The sequence below is a fragment of the Anabas testudineus genome, chromosome 13, assembly GCF_900324465.2.
Source record: "Anabas testudineus chromosome 13, fAnaTes1.2, whole genome shotgun sequence".
NCBI classification, from domain to species: Eukaryota; Metazoa; Chordata; class Actinopteri; order Anabantiformes; family Anabantidae; genus Anabas; species Anabas testudineus.
The window spans coordinates 12,309,352-12,337,187 of NC_046622.1; the positions used below are offsets into that span (position 1 = coordinate 12,309,352).

The window sequence follows — 27,836 nt, forward strand, 5'->3', positions numbered from 1 at the left end:
GGCGATAAGACAGAACATCATTTTACTTCAGAGCTTTTGTTATGAAGCGCACACCCACGCACTACTGCACGCACTGAGCTCGGGATAACAATGGTGCATGTTGTGAAATAACAATGGCTACCCAATTTCTTTTGATGACATGATGACTGGTGCATGAAATGCCTCGCAGCGCTCCCGTCTTGTGTGCGGTTGTTCATCAACAGGAGAGAGAAGCTCCGTTTGGCTGATCGTGATGAAAAGGGCTTACACAGCGTATGAATATTTGAAGGAGTTGGGTGGTGACTTGGGAGATACATTTGCCCACGGCATTCCTATTGGTTTATTGGTGACGTGATGACACGGAGGAGTTGGGCTCAACACTTTATAAAGCTTCCCTGTCCGCGGCGAGCCACTCTTTTAAAGACCACTGTTGCTGAAACTTCTCGATCCGCGACCGCACGCACTGGAAGCCGGCGAGAAACCGCGAGGTTACGGTTCATCATGAGCGAGGTAGGACTATTTTATGTTTTAAAACAAAAGGCGCGTCGGAATTAACCCAATTACGCACGATCCGCGCGCTACGGCGCAGAGGAAAACATCAATAATGCCAGGTAGCGCAGGCAGGAGAGCTGCTGTTCTCGGTGGATTTTTTTGTAAACTGATGAGATTTCTCCATGTGTGATACTGCAGCGCGGATTCAGGGTGTTAGATGCTGCACTGCTGCTCAGCCAAAGTGTGCAGCTGAACAGCTTCAGCGCAGGGCGCAGCAGGGCGCAATGTGTGTGCCGAGGGCTACTGTCACTTCTGGGGGACTAGTTATCTATCGTAGTGGATTTATAGATAGATAACATTTATTTTTTACGTACAGTTATGAATTTGAACTACACTGAGTGCATTTACAGCAGCAGCTACGGCGAGGCGACATGGAATCTGTAATAATGAAGTGTGAACAGGTTCGGAAGAGAAATTGTGGCATGAACTTTGTAACTGTTTAACTTCTGCCGACAAAACGAAAGAAATAAAGTCTCTCATGTTGCTTTTATGGCAATTTAAAGGATTATTTGATTGCATGAAGTTGGTAGTAAAGATTTATCCTTATGAATAACCCAGTAGTTTGGGCATCAGAGGTCGAATGCTGCCGGGTTTTACATCTTCAAATGGAAAACTGCTTTAGGTTTGGCCACAGCTCACTTTACCCTTCATCCCATGCAGTCGAATATGTTCCGCTCCATCATTTGAAAGCAAAGGGAGGTGCATATTAATAGCTCTTCCTAATGAAGAGTTTCTATTCTGCACAAACTCTAAAGTTCATCACTGAATGTCCTGGAGTGTTCTGCTACTGTCACAACCAGTTTTGTAAGTTCTAAAATGTCAGTAGTGGATCTTGTCTAGTGCTATAAGAGTGATGCTGCCTTGCGACAAATACACCAAAGACAATCTTAAGGCAGTGAAGGACAGCTGATGACCTGAGTGATTTTTTTTTTCTGCTTTTCAGTTGAGTGTCATTGTTATTAAATGTCTCTGCATCCAAGTGACACGAATGTTAGTTGACAGTGTATGAAATATTTTGACCGGTTAGCAGATTGTGGGACATTAAAGATGTTCTACACAGCACGATTGGTGTGCTTTTGTCGAAGTGCAGTTGAGATTCAATATCTATTATTTTAAAGACTTAATTAATTAATAATAATAATACATTCAAACACGGATCACTAGTGCTCTGAAATGCAGTTTCAATGGTTCATGTATTCTGTAATCTGCTGCACATTGATACAGTATGACAGAGAGCATAGCATTAACTGAACCGGTGCTGTTCCTATCCTGAATCATTGACGTTCGTGTGGAGTTTGTACAGGTATACAAAGACGTATATTTGCTTTCATATAGAGTGTTCACATGCAAATTTGTGTTTGCACATCTTTGTGCGTGTGTTTGAAGTTAGGTTAAGTATTCTGTACACAGAAATATTTGCACAAAGGGTAAGTTGGAAGTCTGAGCAGCTGCTATCAACCTCTTCAAGTCATTTAAACTTTAAAAAAAGCCTTCAGGTAGAAGGCAGCATTATTGGAGTTCAGCCCCACAGTCTAGCATGCATGCAGTCTATCATTCCCTCAAATGGATTGGTGGCAGACATCATTGTACTTCCTGGCAAGCTGTTTATAACCAGTCATTCACTGGGCGCCTCAATAAAAGATGAATTCAAGGTGCGTGCACAACAGGGGCTGTAACAGCTTTTGAATAATTGAATCCTTCACTAGCAGCAAAATTACCTGAGCCTTTCGTTTTGGTAATAATGTGCAAAGAAAAGAGAAGCTGCCATCTCCTGTTGATTAAAAGAGTGTAATTTAAGAGAGAAAGAAAATGGCCTTCGAGCAAATCTGAGGTGAAAGGATTTTTCTGCTTAGTTTATATATTGTGTCAGGTGCAGAGTGGAATTGTTCTCAATCAAAATCATGAAGATATTCAGTCTCTACACCTGACTTGAAGCCGGTTACTGGAGCAAAGCAGCTCAGCATGTTCTGGATGGACGAGTCTCACAGTGGTCAGCACTGCAGCGCTCCCTCCCTCATCCCCACCTCACTCTCTGCCCTTGTTCTATCCACCGCCCTCTTCCTCCCTTCATCTACACACACTTACTCACGAGTAAAATAAGCTTTTATCTCTACTTCTTAGATTTTTACCTTTTGCTCATTCTCTCTCTGTTTTCGTGGCTATTGAACTAAGTCAACAAGAATCTGGGCGTGTTTATCCTACTCTAGTTTTTCTTATCAAGTAGAAACGTGCTTGTCACTGTCAGAATATGTCTAAGTCCAAGGTTGATGTGAAATTTATTATTTTCTCAGTTTAATTTTGTGAGTTACATGGCAGCAAAGGCGTGGCCAAATGATATGTGTGAATGTATAAGAGACCTAATTACACCGGTGCTTCATCATCAGGCTCGGAAACATAATAAATAATAATTTAAAAGCCAGTTTAAATCAAACACAAAGCAAACGAGACAGAAACATCTACCTCCAGCATCATTTTGTTAAATACACACATGATTACAGTTTCCATTTGGAGACATCCACAATTCACTGGATGTTTGTGTGTGTTTCATCTGTAGGTGGTCAGTGATTTTCTATAATTTGCACTAAAACCCACTGTAAAAAGTTACTGCACACTTCACGGAACATTTTACAAGGATGCTTGACCTCATGTTGACTCACAGATACTTTCCCGACTATAAAATTGCATTCTGCTGTTCCAGTACATTTCTGCAGTCACTGACTCATAACTAAGCTGTCTTCAAGTCCAAACATCTCATATGGCAGCAGCCAATCTCGAGTTTCTGCAGCTTCGTACGAGAATTAGTTTTTCACTCGCTGTCACTTCAGCTCCAGTGTCGGCGAGTGCAAGAGGAAGCAGCACTCACCCAGACTTTGAAGATAGTGAAATGAAGATATTCTTAGAACGTATTGATCTTGCTGTGGCACCTCCCCTCCATATGGGATGGGAGGATATGGGATCATTCTTTTCTAATTAACATCAAAGGAGTATAGTTACACAGATGCCGTGAAGGTACAAGTATGATTTGTGTTTATGTGTGTAGGTGTTTACGGTCTTTATATGTGTTTGTGCGCATGTGTAGAAATTTCTATAAGCATTTTTTTTTTTTTTCAAACCGCCATCAATTTTCATAAGCTGCACCATTTCTGAACAAGTCGTCCCAGCTGGGAAATGGACAGAAATGCTAATTAGCTTAATTAGAAATTAGCATAAAGTTAGCCTTGATTGGCTGCCAGATTATTCTTACAACCACCAGCGTCTCTGGAGATGTCGTTTTTAATGATAAGAACAGCCTTTGGTTATGTGGGTGACTGCAGTGAGGAATCACAGGCGCTGTAGCTGCGCCTTACTTTGAACTTGGCTGAATTCAACAGCCCATGGACAGGAAACATAAATTCGACAGAAAATAAAGCTGTTTAATCCACTTTTAGCAGAGATTGGAATTTCTCTAAGTACTTCGACTGAAATAACCTCAACCAGTGATGTTGTGGTGAGTTCATTAATAGTCGGCACAAATCAGGCAACTCAAGACTGGAGACACATGTTATATGCGTGTTTTAGTGAGAATCACTGAAGCTCAGTTCCTGAACCTCTAACTTAAAACAAATATGAACACAAGAATCATTGTGTTCATCTTCCCTTTATCTCCTCTAATGTGAGACTGACTTCATCACCCTCACAAGCGTCAAATGAGATTATAGGATGAAGAGACCCAACACTGAGCTTTGGTTGGGGCTGTAACACAAACTGTAACACATCCTCAGTCAAAGTTGGATGATTTTCACACTGTATTTTGATGCATCAGGTTTATTAAAGCAGTGGGAGTAATGGCATCCATTTTCATTTGTGAACAATATCTGTGGTACATGTGAGACGTCACGCTTGAAACTGCCTTTTCTCTTCTTCTGGTGCTTTCAACACTTTTTATCTTAGAGTTCAAGTGTTTCCTCTCCATCTCAACTGACATCAGTGGGTTTTACTGCGTGGGCAGCACGAGGTGCTTAATCCTTGAAATGCATGCTGTATCTAAAGGGTAGAAATCTGAATTTGTGCTCAGCAAAAGCCAAAAGATAAGTCTGCCCTAGTCTATCCAGATTGGTAAACCTACAACAGGAACTGGTCTGTCGCTACGTCCAGATATTAAGCAGCTTTAGAGAATGTACTGCTGGATTAGGGGACTTTTGTGGATTGTGTAGATTTGCTGTGTCACAGCCTGCAGTGTTTTCGGCGCTGTTCTTGTTCGCTGTCCAACAGACAGATGGACCACACAGATTGTTATTCGCCCTAACAGCACAAAGGGTTAAATTGTCATCACTCTGTAAATTGACTCAAAGGTAAACTTACTCGAGTAAATTCACAACCAATCGCTTTGTCTACAGTAGAAATGAAAGTGTCTGGATGTTATAACTACATACAGTATGTGTGTAATAGGAAAGTTACACAAATATTAACAATAAAACTAAGACTAACTATTAAGAAGTCACTGGCATCGAGAGAGGTGTCTCCTAAAATGATTTCATGATTTTTTAATTAAAACATGTAAAAGTGTAACCTTTTGGTTATTTTAATAGTTAAACAGTTTCATCAACCATAAAATACTATTAGCATATTTATTGTCTTCATATTGATTTATATCAGATTTAGTTTCTCCTGTGAGGGCAATCAACAAACACTCCATCACCCAACACAATCTTTATCAACAACAAAGAAGATATAAACGGCGGTTTACCCAACCGGAGCAACATAAATCACTTGGATTGGTGCACACACAACACACACACAATGAAACTGTTACCAACTGGGCGGTTAAGTGACTGGGATGAAAACAATTTTTGTAATGCATGTGTGGCTGTTGTCTGATCATTATGCAATCATAAATTAAGCAGCTGTGTATAAAGGACTGATGGGCTCTTGTTTCACAGATTGCCTCTTGCAGAGGCAGTACGCAACATAAAGCGAATCAATAAAATAAACTGACATATTTATTAAGCCTGTTGCTTTGGTGAAGTGCTTTGGAAGGTGTTTACAGAGCTCTTTTGATCCTGTGGTTGATGGATGAGTTGCTGTCAAATTAAACTACATGCATGCAAAAAAAAAATCCTCTTTAAGTTTTTGCTCTTGCCGTGGATGAAAAATTATGACACATTTATGATATTGATAAAATGGAAAATAGCCAAATGTTGAAGTATATTCAAGTATATTCAACTTGGAACACAAGAGATAAACGACATAAAAGGAAAGTTCGACAACCATAAAACGTGTTAATGTACGATAATACACATCATTTCTGTTCTGTTATCTTTACTCTGTGCGTGCACCAGTTGTATAAATCACACATTTCAGCAATGTCAGCAATAGTGCAACTGTGTCTATGTTTTAGTCATTACCTTAAATAAGCAGAGTGACTTTACTGCAGCATGCTTCACATTAACCTCCCGGAGAATCATTAAAGCATCATTCTCCAAAGAGGTTTGACTGGAGGCACAGTGAGAGGCTCACACACACACGTGACTTGTTTTCCTTGTCTGCTTCTTCAGACATAACTTTGTCAGAAAGGAATTTCCTAATAGTATTTTTGTCACAGTATTGGTTAAGATGTCATGATGTGGGCCTGGCAGAGTATAAATGCGTCGACAGCATTTAGACTGTTTTCACTGTGTGTGAGATGTTACAAGAGACAAGACGTTAAATGAGGGTGAAACTTGTGAGTTGCTGACTTGCAGTCAAGTTGCAAGTTTTTAGTTATATAATTACATTTTCTCTTTACATTCAACGTTATAATTAATTAAATGACTATGAATGAGTCGAGTCAGTTTATTTAAAAGCACATTTTGAACAACAGAGGCGACAAACGTGCTGTAAATTAGTCATTTAGCAAATGCTTTTATTCAATGCAACTTCGAAGTGACAAACACACACACAACACGACCCTCTCTCACACATTTTGCGCGTCCTGCTAAGTGGACGTCAAAACTATCACCTGTCACCTCTGGGATTACCACCGATGATGCCGCTCTAGCATCTTCATCTACTTTTACCAACACTGGACCTGTGGAGGTTCCTGTAGTTTATTGATGTTATTCTCTTTTCTTCCCATGACGGATTAAATGGAGCCTAACTGCTGAGCTCACTTTTTAAAGAGGCTGAAGTGGAAACGAAAATCTGCTGCTCAACATTCCTCGGTCTGTCTCTTTGGATTTAAGAGTAAAGGACAAAGATGAGACCAGCAGGCTGTGCACACAGAGGTTTTCAGCAGCTGGCACTGAGGTGGAACATGGATTTTCTTGACAAGCTGACATAAATCATGAGCTGACAGTAAACGTCTGTCATCCAGCATCTCATCACTTAATTCGGGACTGACCTGCCTCCTGGTTTCCCAGTAAGCCAACACTGTTTATGCTCCTGGATATTGATGCCACATTATAACAGACCGGGTCCAAATAAACAACATGAAATCAGTTAATTGAACATAAACTGTATTTTTACTATACTGACCCTCTGTCAACAGTTTCTTCATGTCCTGCAGGTTGTTTTCTATTCTCAGAGCAGCTCTGTCACAAACCCCTCTTGTCTGAGCAGGAACAAGCCAGAAGCCAACACATGGCTTCTGCAGATGTCACTGGAAATTCACTGCAGCTTTTGAGGAACCGTCTTTTAAGACAGTGCCTCAGAACCAGATTTAACCAGGAAAGTTGGTTCATATAGACACAATATGGAGTTTTATCAGTTTGCTTTAGTTAAGGACTTTTGTAGCAGCTGTCCTGATGACTTCCTGCAGCTTTTAGATGCATCTGTCATTTCCTCCGTGTTGAACTGAACTCTTGGTGTTCTGCTCATGAGTCTGAGCTGTTGGTTTCTACAGTCTCTCATCTGAATGGAAGATCCACAACTCATTTGTCTTCCACTTGAACAGAGCCACATAAAAAAATACTTGCACTAGAATTTGAAGAACATAAAGGAGAAGTGGTTTGGCCTTATGTTCTTTCAGCTCGAATTGTCTATGGCCTACTTCTGCTTTTTTAAATTCTTAATGACCATTGACTATGGCAGAGAACTGTTGGACACTACAAGCTGTCAAGTCTTAAAATAATCGCAAATGATCTGATTGTAATTATTTAGTTATACACTTCTAATTGGGTATTGTTCAGGAATCCACAGTACATATAAAAAAAGATCCATTGAACAGCTTCCAAACTAAGAGTTGATTGTGATTCTCACATTATTATCACATCAAATACCTTTTTCTTGGTAAGTAAGACATTTCTATGTGTCACTCTCTGATGGGAGAGCTCGAGCTGAGGACAGATTCATCATTCTTCATAATTAGGGTCTTAATTTGAACACCTTGCTCTTTTCAGTTCATTTTCAAACCTACTCTCCTGCCACTTGCCCCACAAAAGCAGACTGAAGCGCTATCTGGGTCGCCTGCTTGCGTGGCTCTCCGTGTGTCACGTGTACAAACCCTCACAGCTGATGGGCGCTTGGCAGTGGACTGGAGCTAGAGAATTGCCGCCAACAGACTGGACCATCTCTAAACAAGACCGTCTCTGTGGGTCTTAGCTCTCAAGCCCAATATGGTCGGTGATGCTGAGCCAGATGAACTAGCTGAAGCCAAAACATCAATCAGTGCATTATGCCAGAAATCCTTATGAATCAGCTATTACAGATTTACTAACTAAGAAGCTTTCGGAATACACAATATTGATTTTCTTATTTTCATGTTATCGCCAACAAACAGTGAGATGATTCAGTGCAAGCCAGGACACTACTGACCAAACTTTAAAGCTTTCCAGATTGTAATATAATTGTATCCAAGGAAAAAGAACCAAAAAGGTGCAACACAGTAAAAATGTGAAACAAAAAATGTAAGGACATAAGGACCATATGTCATTAAGTGTGTCCAAGATCAACTTGGTCCTGTAACCTCAGAAAACGTTACCTGGTTGTGTTGGCTGTTCAACCCTAGTTAAGAAATGCTTTTAAAAAGCTGTGATCTGCGATAACTGCATATTCTTATGGTTGCTGATTATACTATATATATATATATATATGCGCGCACTAAAAATAACTATTTTTCTTTTATATAACCTCTAGATATCTTAAGTGACTTCTTAACTTCACCCACTGACAAAACATCAATCCAATACAACATAGCTACAATGAATTTTACAGCACTACTAACTGAACAGCTTGGTGTGCTGGCTTCCCTTGTTTCTGGTATTTGTTCTAACCTAAGCTGACTGGCTGCTGGCTGTGGTGTAGCATCATATTTACAGTGCAGATGAAAGCAGTATCTTCTCATCAAACCCTTGTCAGCAAAGCAAATAAGTGCATTTCTCAGAACTGTTTTTATTCATTTTAAATCTTTTGAACCCATCTCATTGGTAATTTTTAAAATTAAGTAAAAACTAGATTTTCACACTCACTATAGGACTGAATGTGTTGTAGAGAGAAGTGCTTTATCCTGCTGCACAAATTCTGTAAATTAGTTGGTTGATTGAACCAAAACCCTGGCTGATCACAGGGAACTCCCTCGTCTATTTACTGGCCTGCTGGTTAGTTTGTTGCTCCTTTCATCACTACAGTGCTGTGTGACAGCTCGCTGTACAATCCCAAAGTGAGGAAACCAATCCCCAGAGATGGGTGACACCCACACTAATGAAAGCTACGCCGAAAAATGTAATCTCGCCAATTTCAAGGCTCATTAAGTTGTGTAACAGACAGGGGTTTGAAAAAATAATTTGAAGAGGAGCTGTAGTGTGTTTCCCCTCCTCCCTCTTCCTCCCTCATTTCTTCTCTCAGTGGAAATTGCTGTAAATCAAAGTATTTTTACCACAACGCCAGCCGTATTAAGATGAAAACAAATGATTTTTTATTCTAGAGGTCGTTTGTTGTTTTGTGATTCTAGGCTTTTCTGGGCCATGAAGGCATTAGTGCTTCTTGGCTTGGTATCGACTGCATTAAGTGAGCCCAGAGTTTTACTTCTGCATTGCAGAATTCCCCCAAAATAATGTTAGAAAAGGAAGAAAAGGAAGTTTATGAATCAGGGGAAGCGGTTTGATCTGAGCTTTTCCGGGTTTAGCTCCTTGGTTGCATGACAGCTGGCCTGCTTTTTGCTTAGGCTCATGATTTTACCAAAGGCCGTGGACCACCTTAAGCCTGAACCTCAGAGGAATATGAAGGAAGCGAGACAACTCCCACACTGACAGGCGTGTACGGCATGCGAAGGTGGTTATGTGTATGAGAAGGAAAGTGGTGGAGTAGCTACAACTTCTGCAGTTATAACAAACAAACAAACATGCGAGGAAGAAGGGAGATCTTCAGTGTCACGGCCTGACAGCAGCTTATTGCAAGTTGCAAGTTTTACCTCAGGAGTCCTGACTGCCACAGAGGAAACGGGAAGTGTGCAGCTGAGTTTCTGCACCTTGTGGTTTGTAAACTGTGCCAAGATCCCAGCATCGCCAGTCACTGTCAAACAGCCAGTGCTTTATGACAAGCAAATCAGCTGCTCTTCCTCTCCCCCGCTTACTTGCTCTACTTGTCCCCAAGACTCCGCTGAGGAGTAAAAAACCATTTCCAAACTTGTAGATAGTCAACGACACCAACCCACCTACCCTGTGTAGCATTATTATCCTAAAACCCACAGAATAACTGTAGAAGAGCATTTGAACTTTCGCTGTTATCAAACGATTTAGCGAGAGGCTGCAGATGGGGATTTTAGCATAATTGCCAGGTGCATATCTGAGCTGGCAGTTTAGATAGATTTGAACCTTAATTCGTGCTTCACTGTGGTTTACAAATGGCTTTCTTTACAGTATGTTCTAATTACTGTGGTCAAACTACTGAGAAATGAGGTCCTAGGGAAAGTCAGTAATTATGTGTCATGATAATTAGTGACCTCTGTGCTGCACTGCAACAGTAGAAACCCTCCCCCTTCCTCCTCACTTTCAACCGAATATGTACTGGCTGCCCGGCTAAGAAAGGAAAATCCAAAAAATCTGCAGTTGGGAGTTATTGACCCAGCACTGATTTGGCAGTGTTTCAGCATGCCCTGTAGCCTTTATGACAGTATGGTTTATGTAACTGCCAATGGAGCTCATACAGATGAGTGGTCTGTAGTACACAACCATACACACACACAAACACACACTTGTAGTAAAGAGCACACACAGACACTCGCGCCCCACTCCCACTGCCTGCACAGATTTCTGAAGAGCTGAAGAGGCAGGAGGAAAGTGGGGCTGGAGGATCAAAAGGGAAACAGGGTTTTTACCTCGCAGGCTTTCAGCAGAGCAGCATTCCTCCATACGCCGAACGTCACCTCAGAAGAGGCAGTAGCACAATAACGTACCAACATGAATGATGCAAACGTGTCACTGTCATGGAAACAAGGCTTCTTCGCCTCCACATAGATACAGCTACTGTATATCAGTGTGCTAAATCTGTGCAGCGTTGATACAGTATGTTGCTATGCACCAGTGAGACATTTAACCAACAGGATGACTGATTTTAAAGCACCTGTGTCACAGGATGAATGTATCGGTGTTTATTTTGCCAGCAGCCAGTTAGGTTTGCACAAAGAGGCATGAGATACAGTAACAGCCCACCAGTAAGCTCACTAATGCAATATATGTTGTCTGTTTAACCTGAACCTGCATATATGGAGGCTCCAGGAAGTCACTGGATATCTCCAATAAATAGTCCCTCAACAAAACAAACAAAACATACACAGCACCAACTTTACTCTTCAGTCTATACAGATTAAAAACATGTTGATCGGCGAGCTACACACATGTTGGTTCAGTGAGTGTGGCGGTGAGAGCGATCACTCTGATTGAAATCTTCTTAACAAATCACTGCATGTGAAGTCATGAAACAAAGCAAACAGCAATTAGTCAACAACAATAGTCAGGAGCATGAGAAGATTTTCAACAAGATGGCTATCTGGAATTAAGAAATTGAAAATGTCAGGTAAGGGTGGTGTGGCTACTCTACCAAGAAGTGGGCGGCCAGTCAAAATGACCCCAAGAGCACAACAAACACACACAACAGAATGGCTTCAGAAAAACAAAATCCACCTTTTGGAGTGGCCAAGTCAGAGCCCAGACCTCAACCCAACATAGATGCTATGACTATGACTTGAAGAGAGCCACACATGAGACATCCAAAGAATATGACAGAGCTAAAGCAGTTGTGCAGGAAGAATGGGCTAAAATTCCTCCTGAATGATGTGCAGGTCTGATCCACAGCTACAGGAAACATCTGGTTGAGGTTGTTGCTTGTTGTGTTTTTTTTTGTGTTATTATTTTAGGCACAGTGTATTTGTTAATACTCTTGACTTGGTTCATATACTTTTTCTTGCCATTGTATCTTCTACTTGCTGTATGTGCTACTTGCTGTTGGCTGTAGCGTAGTAGTGTGTTCCCAACTGGCCTTTGTCGCCACTGGTTCTTTGATGCCGGCTTGCTGTGTCTCAGCCCTGAGGCGTAACCACATGAAGATTAAATTTGAGAGGGCAGGCTTGATATTAGGGCAGGAATGCATATTAATGTTGACGTTCACTGAAATGGAAATGGAAATTTAATGAAATTCATTTTCACTTATATTTTCTTCAGAAAAACCCCAAATGAGGTTGTTTTCCGAGATGGAAAATCATACAAAAGTTCTGTGCAAAGAGGCAGTTTGCCTCCAGCATCTTATTCTGCAGGGCAGAAAATAAAGGCTCTCTGAAGAATGAAAAGAGCTGGACGCTTTAAAGGATCCTCTCTGAAAAAATCCCCTCTCTCTTCCAGCTTTGTGCCCTGATGAATCCACAATCAGACATAAAACATATTTACATTCTCTGATGGGCGGTGCGCTTACAGTATGGGAACGCTGGATCTTCTGTTATTCTACTGTAAATATATATTTAGATTATATTTCTTAATTGGAGCCACATTTATAAGTAAGACACACAGGTTTACAATGTCAGTGAACATATCGGCCTCCCACCGGTTTTAAGAGGTTCTGAATGAACTTTTCTCTTCGCCGTTGTTTGGGGCTGGATTTGACTCGAAATCAGGGTTGCATACATCAACAGACGCTTGATTGATCCGACGTAATTGGAATGATCGCAGGTAGCCTATTCAGTAAACCGATAATCGTTTGGTTAGGCAGCTGTTGCACTGCATTATGGCATTTGTAGTTTGCGTGTTATCTGCGCTTCTTAACACTGGGCCATTAAAATAAAATATATAAAATGCTCTCGTGGGCTGGATATGATAGTACGCCGGGCCAGATGTGGCCCGCGAGTTTTACACATATGGCCTAGAGGCACAAACTCTAATGCAGCCAATATGCAGGCAGTATCCTACAGTAGCTCTGATGTTTGTGTCTGTGTTTTTCCCACAAAGGCGCACACACACACATTTCATCGCTGTTTGCTGACCTTGTGTCCCTCTGAGTGTGTTAATGATAATGAGAGGCACAATATGTATGTGTGTGCTTTCCATCTCCCTTTGTCAACGTTATGTAATTAGCGTGTTTTTTTCTGCTTGATTGGTTTCTCATCTAATTGTTTTTCCTTCTCACAGTGTGTGAATTCGTGAGTCTGGGTGTGTGCAAGGATTCAACACTGGTGTACTGATCTGTTCACCAGTATTAGAGTGTGTGTGTGTGTGTTTTCATGCGCAGGTTTATCTGCAGAGTGAGGATACCCCCGCTCCCCCTCAGTAATCTCACTCAGCAAGCTACTGTTATTGCAATTTACACTCGGCATGGCTCCAGAGATTCTTGGCCATAATGGTTCTTCCTCTCCTCACCGCCCTCAGGGGTGTTATAGTTTCCTATCACCTCTGCACTGAGCTGAGCACTCTCTCCATATAAAATGACTTGAAGTCACATTTTGAATTTAAGCCAAGTTATAACCTGTTAAACATAGAACCTGTTAACATCTCGATAGTCATGGCAAATCAGCGCATACATCTGAAGTGATGTTATCTCAGAAGAGATATTTAAAGATTTCAGAAGTGCCAGAGAGTGTAGTGTGTATGAACAAAAGGTTCTTTAACTCAAAAATCCTCAAGCTGAACAGAGTATACTGAATCATTGGTGATGATTCAGACCGTGCATTTCAGCTCCTCTCACTGCTGATTAAAAGTACCAGTGTTGTTGCATATATGATATTTAGTATACAGTTATTTCCAGCTTATTGGAGTACTGCCAAAGAAACATGCAGATGGATATGGCGTTATTAGCCATATACTGTGCTTACAGAACAGAATGAAATGGAGGAAATATTAATAATAATAATATAATTAGTTCATTTGTTCTTAATTTTTCATGCTTAATTGCCAGACATTCCCTACAGAAAGTGTAGCATCTACAATATAAAGATTTTTTTTTTGTATTTCTCAATCAGGAGCACACAACAGGAGATCTTCCACCAATCGGAAACACTCCTTTTGGTTTGGGGAGGGGATGTCGAGGGTGGTGCCTGGGTAGAGGGTGCCAGAGACAGGACATGACCCAAATATTATGGTGAAGAAATAGCAGTTTTAGTTTATAGCACATCGAAGCACAAACAACCTTGTTTCTTGCCATTCCCTGAATTTGCGTTTGACAATTTCAGCATTGGCCTTTGCTAAGAGAAGTTAACGTCGCCACGTAAATGACGTTTCTGCTTCATCCTCTGATGTTTGTATTGTATTGGTTTCACATCAGTCACATGCTAGAAATGTCATCAACACGCCTGTTTGGTCAAAGTCGATCTCCAGATATGGACCTGTTCTCTTCATACATCAGTCAATTGGACATTATGTAGAGCTGGCAGGGTCCAATTGACTTGGACGTTCACATTCTCGCATACAGCTCCTCTCGGTAATGTCTAGATAAGTGGAGTGTTCCTGTGCATGTCTGACAACAGCTTCAAACCAAACTGGAGAAAAGTCTGAATCAGGCAAAAGAACAAATGAGTAACATGTTCATGGTCACAACTCTATCTATCTAGAAACAAAATTTTGAGTCAATATATTTTTTTTACACAGTTACGTTAAAGTGATTTTCATTTTCACTTTCACTTCAAGGTGATGAAGTGGTGAATGTATCTGTGATCCATTTACTAGAGGATTTTTTTCACCCGTGCTATGTTGTGTCTGCAAGTTACTAATGTTATTTCCACAATTTAAATTCATGACAGATCAGACGTGCTGCTGTGGCTGCCCACAATAATATGTGTATAACTTAAAACTGGGACCTCCAGTTACACTGTAAATCAGGTAGATTGTTAGTATTAAAACATGAAGATATGGATTTATGCCTTTGAATATAATAGACATACGGGAATGTTTTATGATGCAAAGTATATCAACTTTGCAGTTGTTCTTTGTTTGCAATACAATACTGCAACAATACTGAGTTTGAGGGCAGCTTTGTTAGCAGGGAGTGCTGATGCAGTGCCGTGCTCACTCAGCTGGTGCTACAGTAGTAGGGGCAGCTACTGTAGCTGCAGCACAGGCAGCAGTTAATTTCATGGCCATTACAAGAGACTGACGGAGAGGCTCAGCTATTTTCTTTGAACTGGGATTAGTAACAGGGAAGAACAAATCAGTGCTGCCATATTTGTTTGGAGCTGCAGGGGGGCTGTGACTGTAACATGAAATGCCAAAAAGCCGTTTAACACGTCATTTCACTTTGGGTTTTTCCCTGATAGACAAATTAAATGGGAAAACAGGTATCTTACTGGGTGTGACAGGTAAACAGAAACTGCAGCGTTGCGTGTGCAGACTAATTTGTTTTTTAAACTAAATGGTGAATTGCATCAAAGACCAGCCTCAAATTAGCAGTTTCTTTCCCAAAAGGCACGGGTGTGTTGTGCTCAGTGCTTGGGAGGATGCTTCAAACCCCCCTCCGCCCCTCTTCCAAGCATCAAAGCAAGGCACACACTGTTTGAAATTCATTGAAAGCATTGGATTAATAATGCAGGAAGAGAAGCTCAGAAAAGAGGACACATGGCATGATGTCTTCTTGACTTCTTAGCTATTAAAACGCGGAAACACGCCTCACATGACCAAATAGGAAACCTTTGAACAAGTGGTGGAATAGATGTGGAAAAGGTTACGGTGAACGTAGCTACAGATAACCCCCCCCGGAGGCTGCCAAATACACGCTACCTAAATGAAGCCATTTCCTGTTGTGTTACATCCTCAGTGCTTTTCTTCTTTTTGAATGTTTTCAGGTTGGAATAAAAGAATTTATTGATTTAAATCACATTAATTAATATATGTTATCTTAATACCCTAAAACAAAAAAAGACATTTTCCAAGACCAAAAAGATTAACAATAATAAATAAATGATACAAAGCAGTAAAAGTGGAACCAAGTGATATTTTTCTTCTGAAAATCCAGTAGTACAACTATCACCTTACATAGGTACTCTCAACCCACACTTTTGTCAGATCCATTGAATTAAATCTAAAAGTCTTGACTTCACTCACATCTCGAGCTTTTCATTTCAAATTCAGTGGGGTGGGGTACAGACGACAAACCAAAGAACTATCATTGTTCCATTTTTCATGGACCTCACTGAGTCTCGTTCAATTTGCCTGCACAAGTCTCAAACTGAGAGTACGGCCAAGAGGACAGACTCTGTGCAAGCCAACCTGCTGCAGTCCTGACCCACCCTCGTTCCAGACTGGAGGAGGCAGTCAGGGAATTGATTCTGGTCATTTATCTTCCCAATGCCAATGTTTATATAAGCATGTCTTAACTGCAAAGGGAGGTATTGATCCGGCTCTCCTCTCCTCCATTCCCCTCTCTTCACTACAGAAAAAAAAAATAAAAATCCTGCTATCACCATCCCGCCCAGGGTGTGCAAATCAAAACGGAGGCTGACGCGCTGTTTGCCAGCTGGAGAGTGACACGATAATTCCTCCGATAATTTCACAATGGATTTTGTTTCTCTAACATGGGTGTGGTAAAATGTGGTATATGTTACGTTTCGTTCTATTTCATCTATGATCTGTTATTGTGAGGTTTGTGGTAATGCCAGGGTGTTGGAGTTGGGAGCCTTTTCACTCCCTCTCTCCACCAAACTCCACCTGCTCTGTGGTTGTGGCCGTGAAGGTAAATGGGCCATCGAGGCGGTCGCAAACACAAACCAAGGGACATCAGTTATAACAGGGCTAGCTAATACTGACTTAATTAAGATGTGATATGGCCGAGCAGCAAACAAGAGGATCATTTGATGTTATCAGGTTCTCAGATGTAGAAGCTGTCATTTGAGGATGGAATCGATTCCTAACAATCCATATGTTTTAGTTTCCGACAGAACTACTACTACTAATACTTTTCGTAAAGGTAGCGGTGTCCAATCCTGGTCCTTTGGGGGCCACTGTAGTGCTTGTTTTCCAACCATCCCTGGACTTACAGCTTCTGATTGGCTGAACACACACACCACGAACCAGGTAATCAACAGTGAGTAGCAGCCCTTGAGGACCAGGGTTGGACAGCCCTAAAATAAAAAAGACTGTGGCACTGTAAATAAATAAATAAACCTGTTGTGTGTATACTCACTGTTGATTAGTTTTTCTATTAAACCAGACCACAGTGTTTCCGTAATATTAACTGTGTGCCTAGACTTAGCTGTAAATAAGTTTAATAACACTGTAGTCTGATAAAATGAATGTTTTGAATGAATGTATTGCAATATTGGGTATTGAGGCAGAACAAAAAGTGTTTTGTTCAGTCTCAACATACCAGCAACATGTAATTTAGGTTAATTATCATCATGTACTCATTATGATAATACAAAACATGCAGTTGCAATTATATACCCCACAAAAAATAATTGCATTTACAGGTTAGTTATAACAAAATTTTTTAGGAGACAGGACCATTCATAACGATGCTCTACTTTAAGGAAATTCCATGGAATTAAATTTACATAATTTTTTTTTATCACATATGGTACAGGGGGCATCACACACACTCAACCAGAGACTAATAACACACATCTATTGAGAAAACACGTCTCCCCTGTGCCACCTTAATACTGTGTGATTAATAAGAAGCTTATCGTGTAACTTCTCACCCCAGCTCTTCCTCTTCCTTTCCTCAATCTTTTCTTGCTTCTTTTCTTTGCCACACTTCCTCTGGTTCCTTTATCATTCCTGGTGATATCCCTTCTCGCTCCTGCTCCGCTGCATATTAAAAGCAGGGCTATAATATGGGTCTAAGAATAGACTAATCTGCTCATTCTGATGGAGTGTCATTCCTGCACTCCTCCTCTCTAATGCAATATCTGCTTTACCCTTTTTACTGCCTCTAAAGCTGTCAGCACCTGCCTGAACCCTGCAGACCTCTGCGAGCAAACGGAGGGATTTTATTTCCACATTGTAAATAGCTTCTTTTAAACAGTTTGAATTGATCTCTTAGCAGACAAAAAGATGAGAAGTGACCAGTTAAAGTAATTTACACAAGTAATTTAACACATAGGGTTGCAGAGTCAGTTATGTCTAACTACTGTATAGTATCTGTTTGTTTTAAGTGCAGATATACAAACTGATACATACATTCACACACTCTGTGTTATTTGTCTGATCCGTGCCTATTTGCAATTTAATAGGCCCAAACTGTGTTTTGAAAACAAGAGGTAATACAGCGTGGCAAATAAACGTCCGTAGGATAATGATAGTAGATGTAAATAAATGTTGCTGCATTTGAGACAATCATGATTATGTTATGTGAGCCACGCGTGACTGTACTATTATGCAAATCTGGAAAGCGATATGTTGAACAAGGAACTGTACACTATCTGGTGAAATTTCAGACTGTGCAGAAGAGATGTTTGCTTATTTTTGTACTATGAAAACAAACTATGGTTTTCACATTTCCATCCACCCATCCGCTCGTTTAACCTCTTTGTGTCTGGGAAGTGCCCATGTGATTATTGTCATATACCCAAGGAGAACCAATACATATATTACATTGAATTGGACATTTAGAGACATTGTTAGTGCTAGTGATATAATTGGAGGTACTGACACCACTAGATGCATTGTAAGCCACTCTACTGTAGCAGAGCCCTTATCCTGTAGGGTCTCAACAAGTCCTCCAACTTTTCAAAATGACTGCTTCCTTAGCTTCACATGACATTGCGACCAGTCAAGTCATCAATAGAAAGCTGACTAATACCGGACTTGAACTCCTCCTGTGTGACTCTGGTGCTTTGTTCTGCGACCCATCCACACCAACCTCAATCTGATTTTATTATTTGGTGGCTGTGTAATATTCACCGCACACACTAGACGCCGTCAAACGATAAATTGTGTTGATTGTTTTTTGCTGCTCCATGATGTTCATGTAGATGTATGTTGTATTTCACAAGAGACAGTTCCCTTCCTTCTAACTTATGTGATCACAACAAGGAGAGCCCACCGGCTGAAATGCTCCAGAGTGTGGGCTTTAGAGAACGTGCTAACAGATTTGGTGCCAGCTCAGCTCCCAGTTGATGTCAACAATCATGACGACAAGGCTTAATTAGCAAAGGCACGGAGCAGTGCCACGCATTCAACTCAGCTGGCTATGATGACAGGACTGTGGGAAATCATCTATTGTTGTGCTGAAGTTTTATTAATGTAATTTTGAACAAGATTTACAGTCTAACTCTTTGTTGTTGTTGGTTTTGCTTTGCAGAGACAAGGATCTGGAGCAGCTGCTGGCAACAATAAGACAACTGGAGGACAAGGTAAAAAAACATTTACTGTATTTGTATGCAGCACATACACATAGGTACAGAATAATGACATTTAATTTTGAGGTCTTCACTTCACTTAATGTATTTATAAAAATAAAGACGAAGACTAGAGCTACTGTACAGCATTATATGACAGAGATAACAATTTTAAAGCTGGTAATAGAAACAGGAATTTAGATATTTAAATACTTGGTCGTTGGCACCATTAAAAAAAAAAAAAAAGTAACAGGTACAAGTATGAAAAGGATGAGTGAGAGGGAAGCTGAGTGGACCAGAGTTTACAGTACATGATGAGTCATATATCTAAGATGAGCTTAAAAAGGCACATGTCACATGATTGACAGTAGCTAGATCTGACGTACAGTCCACACACAAAAACACACACACACACACACACACACACGACCTCAGGGCTTTCTGTCAGATCCACTCATGGTCTGACTAGAGTCTGGTGTCGTGTCATCGTTTACATGCCACAGAGAACATTTCATAGCAAGATTTCAAATTAGTTAATTTGTCATTTGTCAGCTTTCTTCATTTTTGTCTTAGACAGCTGTGTTAGAGATTGTACATCCCTAGTTAGCAGTTATGACACACACTTTTCTTATAATTGACTTAACTAAGCTGAGGACAACTGTCAGCTCAACTCTCCTGACTTACACTGGGAGACCAAACTCAGATGACCATCGGCTTCTGTAAATCCTCTCTCTAATGGGTCTTCCCTGGACAGAGATGGACTGCCTGTATCAGTTCAGTCCTGGGGGAAATAAAGATCAGTTCCACGCACCAAGTGCATCACAAATCATGTTTATTGTTGAGCTTTTGGTCATTAAACCCATCATAGCAAAGCAAATAAAGGCTTCAGTGAGAAAACTAATATCTTTCTGGCTTTCACCTCCTCTAAATCATGGCAGTGATTTGTTGCATCATCATGAGTCAGCACCAGGTGGAAGTAAAAAGAATAAACTAGTCCGATTTTATAAAATATTGATCTGTACTTATTCAATTTATGGGTTTATAATATATTGATGCAAAGAGGAAAACTGGTCAGTAAACTAGTAGTAGCAGTGACACCTGCCATAGTTTAATGTAAAAAACAAGCGAAACAATTTTAATAGTGTATTTTTAATTTTTAGAAAGTGACAAGAGATGTCTTTTCTTTTCAGTCGCTGTGATTGTGACTGTACAATATTTAATTCTTCTTTAAAACTAGTAATATTACTTCGGTCAGTTTACCAGAGATACAGTAGCATGTTGAATCAACATGGCAGGGAAAGAGACAAGCCAGATAATCTTTTAACTTAACTTTTACATCTGCGCACATCTTTTCTTTTACAAGCAAAGAGCTGTGGGATAAAAACGTCGATACAAAAAAGAAAACTTTAGATTTTAGAAAGATTTAGCAGCATATTTGTGACTGAAGGAAACTTTACATGGTCTCAGGTGACTACTGAGTCTCTTTGACAAATTATAAATCACCTTATTAAACTGTTCAGCAAAATATTCAGCAGCCACAATTAATAGGATGAAGTTTACTTGAAGCAACTGGCTGAGATGAAACACCTCGTTGCAGGAGACTCATTTTTCACTGCCTGTAGGATTCAGGTTTACCTTTCAGTTTACTCAATAAAAAGGAGAAAGTGCGGCAAAGTACAGCAGGATACACACAAACACACACACACACACACACACACACACACACACACACACACACACGTGGAGCTCTTTTGTTGTGTGACCTTGACAAATAATTTGATGCCTGGAAAAACTGCCTTCCCAGCATGTCTCAAGTGTGTCTCTCAATACAGAGAGACGTTGAGGTAGAGAGAGAGTTCTCTGAGTGGGTGAAGAGGGAGTAGCGCTCTTATTGACTCTCGCCCACTCTGCATACCCCCAACACACACTACAGCACAGTCTTTACAGAAAACCTCTCACAGGCTCAAGGACAGCCGCTGAAAGATCTGCTCTTATTCACTGGAACTAATTTTGAGCTGGATATGTACAAGTACATGCAACCGTGGTTTTCATCAGTGATGTAGAAAAGGCTGTTTACCTGATAACGGCAGTAACAGGGAGGGTGAAAGATGGAAGTGTTCACTGTAAAGATAACAGCACCAGATTGAATGTTCATCAAGTGGATACAATTCAATCACACATCTGTTTACCTCAATACCCAAAGTAGGAGCAGTGCTGGAGACAGCCACAGCTGATATTAACAATGATATTTACATCAGCATTGCATTATAGAGAATATAACATCAGTTAGTATAGATAAAAAGAACATTATGCTGAAAAGCATCAGTGAACTTTTTGCTACTTTACTGTACATTACAGAGAGATGACCTTCATTTGAAAATGGATTATATAAGGGACTGACCTGTGCAACAAGCATATTTAGTCATATTGTAGTTAAAGGCCCTCTCATTTACTGATCTGCTCCTATTTGAATGTGTGGCTGATGTGTTTCCAGTTACTGACTCAAACACGCTCCTCTCTAACAAAATGTATGAATCGCTCCATAACTTATTGTAATATAGAGAGGTGCTGTCAAAGCCAAATATTACAGGCAAATATTACAACACCTATCAATTATCTTTTTAAAAAAATCTGTTTTTGTGTGTGTAAATTGTCCATGTGCTTCTTTCACCACTGCTCTTTTAAAATTGAGTTGAATCTATATTATTATAAAACTCGAGCTTGCATGAATTATAATTTTTCCACCCTCAGTTTTTTTACTCTTGCATTTATTGGCAACTAGCTGTTTGTTTTTATAGGCCGTTTTAAATTCAAATAAAGCTTATGCTATCAAATAAAAGTAACTGAATGATTAAGCACAATATCTCTCTAATACGCAATGTAATAGAAGAAGAAAACAGCCCAAATAGAAATGTAAAAGTAAAGCACTGTTACTATTACCTGTGCTTAAACACATTACTTGAGTGAATGTACTTTATTAATTTACCCGACTGGTTACAATACATTTCCAGACTCAGTGCTTTGCCCCTAAAAATCCTATTAGTCATCTCCTCTGACATTTCTAAACATAGATAAAGTCCAAATGCTGCGTGGAGCCACATGCTCCATATGTTCACTGACCTTATGAGTCCAAGTACAACACAGGCTGTCGCTGTCACTGCAACAGCTGGGGAGCATGCACACACTACAGCCTTACTTCACGCCGTACCAACAAGCTACACTGACAATAAAGGACACTTGGAAAACCCTTAGTTAAGATGTTATTTGTGAAGTAATCATCTGCTTATTCAAGTGTGAAACCACAGATGAAAACTATTTCTTTGTGTACATATTGATTTTGCAGCGTATTGTGAAAGAACAACGTGGAAACTGCCAAACCGTCAGCATCCACCCCGTCTTTTCAGGCACAGGCATAATTTCAAATTAGCTCACCTTAGAGATCACAGTCATCCTTTTATAATTAGCTTGTGACAAGCTCTCAAACTGAAACTGACCCATTTTCTGCACATTTTTTAATTAGCTTTACTGTACTCAATTATCACCACAATGAATGTGCTTTATTCTGTCGGATGCTGTTAGTAAATTAATACTGTTTCACTGTTTCAGAAGCATTCACTGCTTAAATGAGCTGAAACCACATTTTGCTCTGTAGATCTTTAAAACCCCTGCATTTTATTGTTTCTTATTTTGAACGTATTACTACATCCTACTAGGTTACACAGAAGCTTCCTTTTCAATGAATAAATAAAATAAAAGTTGACATACATTGAAAAAACAAGCACACAGGACCAATCGATACAGAACCTGTCCTTCATGAGCATTTGTGTATTGATCGCTGTGGTCTCTCGCATGCTTTGCTGCCCCTGTGGTGTTTCAAGGCCTTAGAGGTCGCTGGTATTTTCCTGACTTTCAAATACAGGCAGTGCACACACACAAACCTTAACGCCGTACACACTCATGTATCTGTATCTTTATGGCTTTTGTGTCCAGGTCTTATTCTTTACACTGAAGAAACAGCACGTCCCGCTTCTTATTATGTTGCTGCCAAAATGTGCACTTGGAATTAGGATAAGGTTTAAAAATGTCTTTATTTTGAGGTTCATAGGAGTTACTTGCAAGTGCCTGATGCAACAGCATTGAAGACAGGAAAAATCCTGCATTGTCAGGTGAAATTGAGACTCGCAGGGATTATTTTTCTTTTCATTTGGAGGTCACTTCATCCAAGATGTATAAGATGCTTGCTTTGTTCTTTTCTATTGAGATTCATTTACAGGTCATATAAAGGTCAGGTCAGGTCAGGGACTCCTCCTCCATAATCCACTTGCCAAAATTATTAACTTCCATACATCAATTTCTTATAGTGTATCTGGGAATAGTCCTCATAGATAATCTACTATTTAACATAAGTGAAAAAAAAAACAGTGTTGGATTTTGAGTCTAATAAAACATCAGAAATCAGAGCCTTTATTATGAAAATTAAACGTTGAATGAGGCAAACGTTTATCCTTATATTGCCCAGTTTAGATGTTAAATTGCATCTTTAAACTTTCTTTTTTTCCCCCCACTTACAAAACAATGTGATAATAATAAAGTCAGTCATACACAATTACTTATATTCCAATATGTGTTCTTTGCATAATGTATATATACTGTATAGTAAAACAGCTGTCAGCCTCCAACATGAGCGGCAACATTATGTTTCACTGTCACCACTTTCATTCAGCTGTAATTATGTTTCAAAGAGCCAAAATGATTGCTTGGTATATTTATCTATAATTACCTGGAAATACTGTATATGTGTTTCCTTTACCACTAAAATATGCTTAAATGAATGTAATATGAATATAAATCATGGTCCCAATCGTGCCGATTTATTCACTCAAATGCAACAAGTAACCATATGAGTAACAAAAAAATTACACAGCATCTTAAACTCAAATGAATGGTCATATCCTGTGATATCTAAGGAACGCTTAAAGGAAATTTCTTCAATAAATAATGGCACCATTTGTCACGAAAAGTCTCGTGCGTAAACTACAACGTCACTGGCTAGCAGAGGCTTACAACTGCAATGCAATTCTAGTCCAATACAGTGTTTCAGTCACCTTTTCACAATCCGTCTTGTCTCAAGGTCCAGATATTCTTGTTTAATGCCTCTCTTTCCCTGCTTCCACAAATCTGCCCCATGGTTCAACTGGTTTAAGCAGTGAAATCAATAAGACTTCAGAGCAGCTTTTGAAAGAAGTCAGAGGATCGTCTTAATTTGTCACTTATGTACCCATTTCATCTCAACTATAGATAAAGCTGGCAACATGCAGGGAGGTCATGTTTGAAGAAAGTGAATCTATTGAGCCGCAGATCTAATAGATAAATAGAATCTGGGTTTTTATCCCAACAGCAGCAACACACAATAAATAAATAAATAAAATTTTCTCTGAAAGCTCAAGAATATCCAAAATGACACTGACAGCAGATATTAAACTTCCATTAGGTGAAGACAGGAACACTGAAAGTGCTGCCATAGGTAATAGGTTTGGTAATCCATTGTGTCTGTGTGTGTGTTGAGGAAAGGATGAATCTTCAAAATGAGGAAGATGATCTGTCATTGTCACATTCAGTCGCTGCCTCTTGTCTTATTAAAATTGATGAAAATCTTCCCTCAAAGCCTTTAGTTCAAAATGATGAAATGGTTCCTGCAGAGGTACAGTATGCATCTGATTCCTCTAAAATATGAAACTGTTTAGTTTATGTAGTTACAAAAACATTTACAACAAATACTGAGGCATACTTTTACGGTCTAGGGCAAGATGATGTTAATTATACTGATTGAATCCAGCTGCCACTGGCTGATAGGCAGCGTAAACCGTGGACAGGTCACCAGTCTAATATAAATCACCCTATTAATCTGTTCAGAAAAATAATCAGCAGCTACAATTAATAGGATGAAGTTTACTTCAAGCAACTGACTGAGATGAAACACCTCGTTGCAGGAGATTCATTTTTCACTGCCTGTAGGATTCAGGTTTACCTTTCAGTTTACTCAATAAAAAAGAGAAAGTGTGGCAAAGTAAAGCAGGATACACACACACACACACACACACACACACAATCTACAGTATCTCAGGGTTCACATGGTAGAGAAGACGGACAAGCATTTACACTCACATTCATACTTACATACATGTAAATAACCTAACATTCATGTCTTTGCATTGTGGAAGGAAATATTTGTACCCAGAAGAAAGCAGTGAGACTGGATTTGAACTAGCGACCCTATAGCTGTGAGGCAGCAGTGCTAACAACTCAACCACTGAAAGAAAACTAAATGCTGCCAAAGTCATACATACACAGACTATTAAAGTAAAGACTATAAAAGTAAAACACTAAGCGCCTTAATGTGTCCATTGTATGGTTTTCAATAAAAAGTAACTTTACTTGCATTGCTGAGTTGCACGCTCTATGTTCAAAATTTAACAGCTCAAGTCTCAAAATAAAAAAAGAGAGAACAAGAATATGAACATATTTGGTGTTGACACAGCAGAGGGTGCAGCACAACAGCTAATGCTGCTTGGATGAAAATAGCAGCCGTTGGACTGCTGGAAAATTCAATATCAATTAATGCAGGACTCAAAGGTCGGCTTGACACAGATGTTAGAGTTTCTTCCTTGAACAGCAAAAGAGAGGTACTCAAGCTCACCCCCAAGGGAGGAGGGGGATTAGCTGCACAGTCAATACAGGAGTTGCTCCTCTATGTTTGGTACTCCTCTTATCGTGTCCGTCTCTCTCTCTCTCTCTCTCGCTCTGTATTTCATACATTCGTTTTTCTACAGTAGGTTTTGCTGATCCAACTCAAGCTGATCCTTAGTGTTGTGAAGAGAGAGAGGCAAGGGTAAAAACAGCTAACTTGACTTTTATTCTTGGTGTCACAGGCAAATGTTAGAGCCACAGTGAAACCTACTTGGGTAAATCAAAGCTTGTCAATGCCTCTTGAAGTCCTGAATATTCCTGCTTCATTATAGTCTTCAGCAGCATTAAAACGAAGAATTAACACCAGGTCAGACCTTTTTAAACAATAAAAGACGAAGTGTGAGTTGCACCATGACTGATCCTTTACTGCTTCTACTGCTGTTCCTTTCTTGTTTGTAACTGGTTTAGTGGTCACGGATGGATGTATAAAGTATTTAACTAAATACCTAATATTTATTTAGTATTTTAAAAATAATACATAAAAAAATTAAAATTGTTCTTTATGTATGTATGTACATGTATGCCTATATGTTAAACTGTATAAAAGCTATTTAAAGTACAAAGAGACATATACTGTTTTAAAACCAGTTCAGCTGTCACAAAATAATAGTTATCATAATAATAATAGATATCAATTTATGCTTTGCCTTTGACCTGGGAAACAACGTCATATGTGTTATACTGATGTCAATATATATCAGAGCTCTGATAGTACACAGAAGCACACAGACACAAATCCACTATCTTCCAGTACCTCACTCTCTATCTTGAAAGTCTTTACTTCTAGCACATGCATACTTTATCGATCTATCTATAGATTCATCTATTCTAATGAAATTGACCATAGACTAAGCCCAGTCCAGTAGTTGATGATCCATTGGTTTATGGAAGAATAAATATATGAGCAGATGAATGCACTTTGGCTCTTTACATAAAGGAGTACTGCTGTAGGTACAGTCCAGCTCACAGCATGTGAATCACAAACTGACCAACCTGTTGTGTCTATTTACAGTTGCTGAACTGTAACTGAACAATCACTGTTCGGGTTATGACTATAGCAAATGACTATTGACCTGACCGGTGAATCAATTGGAGAATTCTTTGTACACTGCTGATCTCATCTTCTTTTCCTTTCAGATGAGTCCAAGACAAACGTCCCAGAGGACTTTGACATCGACATGGATGACCCAGAGACTGAAAAGGCAGCGGTCGCCATCCAGTCCCAGTTCAGGAAGTTCCAGAAGAAGAAGCGCGTTGAAAAGTCCTAGTGAGCACCACGTTGCTCTGCCACTGTGTGTAGAGATGGCAAGTGGAGCGGGCGGCACAGTGACGATGGTGTGACATTTGCATGTAAACAAATTCATACCTGTTGGAACTCCAGGGGTTGTGATGGGGCTGGGTGGGTGAGGAATGCAATAGCCTGTTCATCATATGACGTCTGTGAATTTTCATTATTCTATTATTAGATTACTATTATTTATCATTTGACTGCTGTATCAATAAATAAATAACAGAGAGAGTTGCAAAGATTTAGTTTCTGTCCTGCCATATGTGACTCATATATCATAAAGTCTAGCTGGTGTTTGTGTTAGAACATGTTTTTGTACTTATTCCAGCTTCGTAATTACATCTGCACCATCCCTTTCTGTCTGCTAAGGACTTTGTTTCCTAAAACTACCTGTGTTTGTGTGAGATGGTGAAAGACAGATGTCAGAATGAAGGTTGTTTTCAGGAAACTTAGCCTCGAGCTTTCCATCCTGAAGAAAAAATTTCACCCAGAGGCATATTTCTTACCTGCATGGAACCATCAAGCTGTGTATCAATGTACATTGAATAAATAAAGACTCTGTGT

The 27,836-nt window shown here is 39.8% G+C and overlaps 1 protein-coding gene across 1 annotated transcript; it reads left to right on the top strand.

Annotated features, from left to right (window-relative positions):
- The first annotated feature begins 320 nt into the window (after window positions 1-320).
- pcp4b (Purkinje cell protein 4b) lies at window positions 321-27,835 on the top strand. Its single transcript, XM_026377236.1, has 3 exons — window positions 321-489; window positions 19,201-19,252; window positions 27,122-27,835. The coding sequence occupies exons 1-3, from the start codon at window positions 334-336 to the stop codon at window positions 27,250-27,252; spliced, it is 339 nt and encodes a 112-aa protein (XP_026233021.1). The 5' UTR covers window positions 321-333; the 3' UTR covers window positions 27,253-27,835.
- The last annotated feature ends 1 nt before the right edge of the window (window position 27,836 follows it).

Bases quoted from the DNA above. Each gene is read 5' to 3' on its own strand.
- pcp4b (XM_026377236.1), top strand. From the start codon at position 334: ATGACACGGAGGAGTTGGGCTCAACACTTTATAAAGCTTCCCTGTCCG. The intron at 490-19,200 runs GTAGGACTATTT...TTTGCTTTGCAG, and splicing joins TACGGTTCATCATGAGCGAG to AGACAAGGATCTGGAGCAGC. The intron at 19,253-27,121 runs GTAAAAAAACAT...TTTTCCTTTCAG, and splicing joins TAAGACAACTGGAGGACAAG to ATGAGTCCAAGACAAACGTC.